Source organism: Chaetodon trifascialis, chromosome 8, assembly GCF_039877785.1.
Source record: "Chaetodon trifascialis isolate fChaTrf1 chromosome 8, fChaTrf1.hap1, whole genome shotgun sequence".
Lineage (NCBI taxonomy): Eukaryota > Metazoa > Chordata > Actinopteri > Chaetodontiformes > Chaetodontidae > Chaetodon > Chaetodon trifascialis.
Genome location: NC_092063.1, coordinates 340,001 through 347,500, shown reverse-complemented (window position 1 = coordinate 347,500; position 7,500 = coordinate 340,001). Strand labels below are relative to the sequence as shown.

Genomic DNA, 7,500 nt, shown 5'->3' with positions numbered 1-7,500 from the left:
GTCCCCTCTGTTTTCTATAGAACATTATTCTCATTTGTTACTATGTAATAGATTTCTTTGATACTTCGTGAGGAGAACGTGATCCTGATGCACAGTCAGTGCCAGCGCTCGACCCGAGGCTTCATCACAGCAGATCATCGGTCCACAGTCTCACCTGAAGGGGTGCAGACCGCCTCCTCGGAGCCGCAGCTTGTTCTTCAGTTTGGACTTATACCTGAAACACACACACACACACACACACACACACACACACACACACACACACACACACACACACACACACACACACACACACACACACACACACACACACACACACACACACACACACACGCGTCGGTGTGTCACTGAGGCAGCAGCAGGAAGAACAAAGTACATTTACTTCATAAGTACGGGACTTAAGTACTTGGGGTAATTCTTCTGTACTCTACTACAATTCACAGGCAAATATTGCAGTTTTTACTCTTTAAAATTAAAATACGATTTTAGACAAAAACAATGATGAGCTTAGAAATGAAATTACTGAGGATGACGCCAAACATTTTGTTTTGAGACCTGCATGAAGCTGATAACACTGCAGTACTTTTACTGCATGAAGCTGACAAATTTACTTACTGATACTTTAATGGTTCTGTACTTTTACTCCAGTAAGATTTAAATACAGAACTTTTGCATTGGAGTACATTTACACATGTGTATTTTACTTCAGTGATGGCTATGAATACTTCCTCCACCTCTGCACTGTGTTGGGTGTGTACTTGTCTCACGTACAGGTACTTGTTACAGTCACACTCGAGGGGACGGGCCTTCTTCAGGTGACCTCTGACCTCTCTCAGGTTCTTTATCTTGGTCTGCAGCGTCTCGATCTGACAGAGGAGAAACATCTGTCAGTCAATCTGAGCTCGCCAGTCAGTCGTCATTTAGTTCACGAGCTGTCAGCTGATTGGTTGATCAGCGGCGCGTCACCTCGTGGTCGATGTGCAGCTTGTGGTCCTTCCAGGCCTGCAGAGACTTATAGACCCCTGTGTCACACTTCACGGTGGCATTGGACAGAATGGAACATCTGCAGGAGAACAATCACAGCCGTCATGGCGGAACACAGAGCGTCACGTGACAGCAGACACACCTGAGCTGACCTGAGGACAACGCGCTGACGTCCTCACGCTCCCTGAACGCATCGCCTCATTACACAAAGATGATCTTTCTTAATAACTCACAGCGATTCCAGCAGCAGAGCGACCTGAGCTCCACCTGTGCTGACGGAGCTCATCGCGCCTCCAGCAGATAAACAGAAGCGTCTCATTAAACCTGAACCTGCTCGCTCTTCTTCTCTCAATCCATCACGTGCTGCGTCATCCACTCACAGCTGGAGCTCACCTGAGCTTCGACCGGCGACATGACGTCACAGACCTTAGAGGCTTTGGTGGAAAACACGTGTTGACGTGTTTTAAGGTGAGCTCTGAAGCTTCATGTCGAGCTTCACGCTGGGAAATAAAAGCTTTATCTTGATCTAAACTAGAAGGAGACAGCAAACTTCTAATTTTGCCTTCCCAAACATCTGGGCTCAGCCGGAGAAACTGACATCATGTGCAAGGTGGAGAGATTACAGCGATGTGGACGCTGGAGGGGAAACTTTGAAAACCTCTGAACAACTCAAAGGCACTTCGATTTGGACAACGGGGACATTTCTAAGAGACAGAAACAAAAAGTGCAGATAAATGTACAGCTGTAAAGACTGTCTCTAAGCTGTCCAGAGGTCTACAGAGACAAAACGAGAGGAACGCAGTGTATGTGAAATGGACATGGGGTTAGAGCTGAACTCAACAAACCTCCACCAGCTCTGACAGATGGAGAGTTTGGATGGAAGAGTTCAACTCGCTTCTTCATCACACCACATCAAAAACAACCAACCACAGCAGCATGCTGGAGACCATGTGGGCGGAAGAGAGCCAATCACACGCAGGATACCCAGGGAGCCTCGATAATGTGCCTGGGTTTGACTCCAGAAGGTTCTCTTCAAAAGAAGGAGCTGCACCTTTTCAAAAAGTTGATCTCGACATGTAAAAAGGCCTCAACGAGAACCTGTGACCCCCCAGTCCAGGACAGCGGATGGATATTGTTGAGGAGATCTACTCGATGGAAAGAGGACTGATTGTCTCAGAATGGACATAAATGGACTGTGTATATGGAAAGACAGTCCTAATGGACGCTGACAAACGAGCCGTGCGCCCGCTTCCATTGACTTTATTTGTAGAGTTTATCTTTCTACTTGTTTTTGCTTTCCCCAGTTATCACTGTGGGTTTGTCTGCTGTGCGTTTGTTAATGTAAAAAAGTAAAAGTCGTAAAAAAAGAGCTTTATTTTACAGCTCTGTGGTTTCCTGAAGCTTCCTGTGGAAAATGAAATCTGTGCTGATGATGCAGTTCAGTGAGCCGTGAGGAGTTCAACAGAAGCTTCATGTCAATGAAAAATCACTTCCAAACTATGAAAGTTCAGTGAAACCTTGATAGTTTTGGGCGTTGAGGCGACGTTCAGCTCACTGTCTTTGTCCTTTGTCTCACTGTCTCTACGTCCTTTACATCCTGCCTGGACGGACACTTCTCACTCACCTGTGCGTCACTTTGAGGGAGTTGGACAGGGCCACGCCGGCGGGGACTCCCATCCCGCTGAACTCGTCCTCGTTCTCATCTCGTACTGGCTGAGCCCAGTTGGCCCCGCCCATCACGCTGCTGTTACCGGGGTAACTGTTCGTCACGGACACAGAGCGGCTGTAACGGTTCCTGGAGTAACTCTTCAAGGCCTTGAACTCTGAGACACACACACACACACACACACACACACACACACACACACACACACACACACACACACACACACACACACACACACACACACACACACAGGCTTCATCATCAAACTCCATTAAATCAGCATCCTTCAGCGTCTCACAGCTGCTCAGAGAGCCTCCTCATCCTCAGGCGATGCACTTCTCACCTCACACACTAGAGGTCAGCATCACACCACAAAGCTGCTGCAGACGCAGAGACAGAGTTACACTGATAACCAGGTTTCCTCTGCCGCTGATCCCAGAACAGCTCTGACAGAGGACAGGTATGATCTGAGGTGTGAGCAGTGAAAGCTTCATCGCAGCCTGGACGTCCTGACGTCACTTTGTTGAATTCCAGGAAACAAAAACAAGAATCTTTCATCTGCAGCTGGTGAATCTGCTCCTGCTCCGTTTTCACTCTTCGTAGCTTTTATGTATTTTCACTCATAATGAATTTTGTTCTTGTGTGCTGAATATTGCAAATGGAAACTAATCACAATAAATTTGACCTTTTGCTGAAGATCATAAGGACAAAAACTCCTCCAAACCTCATTAAGGTGCAGCAGCTACAAGCTAAAGCCTGACCTGAAATGCTCATACTTCTTTGGTGCTTCCTGATGATCTGTGCAGCCTCAGCTGTGTCTGACAAAGCAGCTTCAAACTATCTATTATCATTATGTAACAAGCTATCATCCACCAGAAAAACAGACTGTGGCCCAGTTTGTGTCTCACTGCAGCAGCATGAACGACCTCAGATCAGCTCTGGAAAGACTGTCGCTGGTTCGATTCCAGCAGAAAACCTTTGTTGGTGTCCTGCCTCTTCATCCGTCAGAAAAAGGCCAAAAGGCCCCAAAAATAATCTAGAATGTGTTTTAAGGGAAAATAATCTAATAATAATCTCCTGTAACATTAGAAAAGTGGAGTTCAGACTATCTGGTGAGTACTTATCGACCGCTCTGCTGCCCCCTGCTGGACACTCACTCTTCTTGGAGAAGAAGGGCTTGTTGTTGAACGGCCTCATCACGGAGGGCCGCAGGTTCAGAGGTCGGAGGTCGCGGAGGTTGCAGTCGCAGGCGTCAGAGTCCTGATTGTACAGCTGAGACTTGATGCTGAGCGTGCGCTGGCGGCTGGCCACGCCCCTCTGCATGCTCTTGGCTCCTCCCCCTTCATTCTTACATTTGAAGAGGCGGAGCTTCCCTGTGGCGTCCTCCACGCACTGCCACTTCTACACACACACACACACACACACACACACACACACACACACACACACACACACACACACACACACACGCTCTGCTGTTGAATCAGGAAAAAGCTTCATGGACAGAAGTCTAAATATGTGATTAGCTCTCGTTCCAGCATTTAGACCGAGCCCTCACAGCAAATGTTAGCACATCAGATCTGATGAGATCACTGATCCGTCATCAGGCCGCTGACGGTGAAGCGTGACCGACTTCAGGGCTCTGCCTGAACACGATGCTGGACAGTGAGGACAGGTGGACTCGCACCTGCTCACACCTGACAGCCTGAGGTCTTCTGATTGACGCTTTGCTGCCGTCTGTCCTCTGTCAGCACAGACAGTGTGTGTCCTGGATGAGACGTCAGTCCTCTGCGGAGCTGGATGAATGCGTGAATCACTTCCTCTGGCCTCCTCCGACGCCTCGCGATGAACCTGAACGCAGCGCGTTGTGGCGCTCTGAGCGGCGTCGCTCATTAGCAGCAGCTGAATTCATTTCTCCTCTTGCACTTCGTCAGTTATTAAAGAGCGACAAATACTTGAATTGTTAATTACACACACACACACACACACACACACACACACACACACACACACACACACACACACAGTTTTCCACAAGCTGTTTATCAGAGCCATCCAGCAGCCGGCAGACACTGTTGCTAAGAGACAAATCAGCTGGCTGGAGGGATTTTTCGACAAGTGTAATTAACCTGAAACACACACACACACACACACACACACACACACACACACACACACACACACACATACACACACACACACACACACACACACACACACACACACACACACACACACAGTGACGCGGCTCTCTGAATGCAGAAAAGAAAAGTGAAAAGTTTGTGTTGTGCTGCTCCGTCCTCATCCTCTTCACGTCTGTCCCCTTGGAGTCCACTGTGTCCTCGTCGTCTTGTAATTACTGCCGTTATTGTGTCCGTCTGGTTTGTCCAGATCACATCTGGCTTTCGTCTCGCTGGCAGAGGCCTCTCACTGTTCCTCTCTCTGTTCCTTCATTGCAGCCGCGGTCTCTTTATGGAGGAAATGTCTGAAAAACCAAAGCCTGGGAGGAAAACCTCAGCTGCTTTTAGTCTCTTTACCTCTGCAGAGAGCGAGAGGAGGAGGACAGTAACGTCAGCAGGAGGAGCAGGAGGAGCAGGAGGAGCAGGACCTAAAGGGCTGAGGGGAGTACAGGAGTGAATGAGGAGGACAGAGTGAGGGACGCGTTGTCCTACCTGTCCCGTCTGCTGGCAGGGCGTCTGGTACTCGGCTCTCTGGCAGAGGTCTTTCACTCGTTGGTGTTTGGGCAGGAAGTTCTCCTCCTGCGACACCTCCTTTCCCTCGACGCGCTGGTGCAGCAGCTTCCTGTTAACAGAAGGATGGATTCACTCATGTTCCCCAGAGGATGAACCTGTTGCTCCAGCGCCACCTTCAGGTCAAAAGTTTCATCAGCCAGCAAAACTACAGACAGCCATCAGTCTCAGAGCGTGGTGTTTAGCGCTAGTTAGCAAACATTAGCATGCTAGCATGCTTAGCTAGCATGGTGAACATAGCAAATGTTACACCTGCTTAGCATCAGCGTGTTAGCATTGTCATTGTGAGCATGCTAGCATAGCGACATTAGCATGGCTCCCTTGCATACAGTATGTACTACATGCTAATCAGCGTTAGCAGCTGTTACACTGAATGAACTGCTTCATAAAAACAGGAAGTGACACAACACGTGTGACCTCACGCTGTGATGTTCCTCCTGCCGCTCACGTTCTACCAGCGTCTGCTCTCTTTAGCTGCTTGAGCAGCATCCACTGTCACACTGGTTTTAATGGTTGCACTGGCAGCAGATGTGAGCTGTGTGTCATGCAGAGTGTTTTTTTACCCTCTCTCCACCAGGAACGAGTCCCTCCACACCTTCGGCTTCTTGTTCACCTGGAACCTGCAGGAGAGGAGAACAGCGGCGTGAGTCGAGCCGTGGTCGCCTCCACCTTCGTCCTGCCTCTCCGTGCTTTCACCTCCTCCTCCTTCACTCCAGCAGCAGGACTGGGATCTGCTCAGTGAACCACGGCTGCTAAATGTGATTTCACACAAACTCCAGCTGGATGAAAAATTCAGGTTCCGGCTCCTCTTTAGTGCAGCGAGTTCATGTCAGCTCAACACACATTAATGTTCTATCCAGAACACACTGTGCCCTCATTAAGCGGCCGACTCCATCAGCTCTCTATTCTGGGATGTTAGTAACCTTAACTTTGAGGAATAATGGTTTGATTCTGAGCAGCCACAGCTGAAACCTTTTTCCACTCGTCTGTGTCTTCATGGCTTCGTGGAAGCGACAACGAAGCGTCAGAAAGAGATTTCCTGAAAGCTTTTCCCCACAAAGAGCTAAAAACACGTCAGAGCAGCAGCAGTATGAAGACCAGGAAGTGCCCGAGACCCAAACCCTCAACCCAGACTGCTCCAGACGAGGAGCAGCCGGCAGCGTCCATCGTCCCTCCGTCTGGGTTCATATCTCCAGTCACTGACAACATGGCCAACAGCCACATGCATCTTTTTATGTTTATTTCCTAAACCAGCAGCAAAGTGCTGAAGCGGTTAACGTTGAACGTGTTGCAGAGTAAACGTTGACGCAGTGGATGTGACACATGGAGGCGATGAGGCAACTTTAAACCAACAATATGAGTCGAAGCCTCAGAGCGAGTCACACACAGACGTCCGACGTCATAAAATCAACAGAAATCATCACAGTAATCCAGAGATTTCCATCTGTAGATCTGTACACGTGTCCGCCGCTAACACCAGCTGCTAACTGCTAATTCACCTGAATGCTAATGTAAATATACACTCAGTGAGAGAGCTTATTTATGGTTATGTTAGCATGTCAGCGAGCTGGTGTAATCTGACGAAACACGGCAGAACGACTGCACCTGAACGCAGCACAGTCTGGACCTTGGTGGTCCCTGAACCAGCTCCAGACTGCACAACAATGGGAACTAGTCAGCCGCCTCAGAACAACTCGATCCTGGTTTGATTTAGCAGACTGGTCTGGACTGGATCTGGACTGGTCTGGGATCAGTGGGTCACAGCGCAGACTGTCCTGCAGCGTCTCTGCTCTGACGCTGTTTCTCTGAACAGAGAGAATCAGTTCTTGTTTTGAGTTTCCAGTTTGACTCTTTGATCAGCTTTTCCAGAACGTTTTACAATCTTTACTCAATAAAAACTTCTTCTCTCACAAACTAAACGATCCAAACTGATTCAGCTTCCTGCTTCCTTCAGGCTCTGTTCTCATTGGTTCTGTAGAGATCAGCGACACAGATTAAAAGTCTTTGACAGCCGCTGAAGCGTTTGACCTCCTGACCTGAGCGTTGGCCTCTGCCGATACTTTGATTTCTAAATATTAAAGGAGGATTAGCGAGCAGCTG

The 7,500-nt window shown here is 48.7% G+C and overlaps 1 protein-coding gene across 5 annotated transcripts in view; it reads right to left on the bottom strand.

Annotated features, from left to right (window-relative positions):
• Nucleotides 1-7,500, bottom strand: part of sulf2b (sulfatase 2b) — a 62,363-nt gene that overhangs the window by 6,935 nt on the left and 47,928 nt on the right. For all 5 annotated transcript variants that reach the window (XM_070967889.1, XM_070967891.1, XM_070967890.1 and 2 more), the window contains exons 13-19: nucleotides 5,964-6,020; nucleotides 5,323-5,452; nucleotides 3,808-4,051; nucleotides 2,609-2,807; nucleotides 967-1,063; nucleotides 772-866; nucleotides 155-214 (exon numbers count right to left, since the gene is read on the bottom strand). In XM_070967889.1, coding sequence (XP_070823990.1) covers nucleotides 155-214; nucleotides 772-866; nucleotides 967-1,063; nucleotides 2,609-2,807; nucleotides 3,808-4,051; nucleotides 5,323-5,452; nucleotides 5,964-6,020 — 882 coding nt within the window. The remainder of the gene's footprint in view (nucleotides 1-154; nucleotides 215-771; nucleotides 867-966; nucleotides 1,064-2,608; nucleotides 2,808-3,807; nucleotides 4,052-5,322; nucleotides 5,453-5,963; nucleotides 6,021-7,500) is intronic.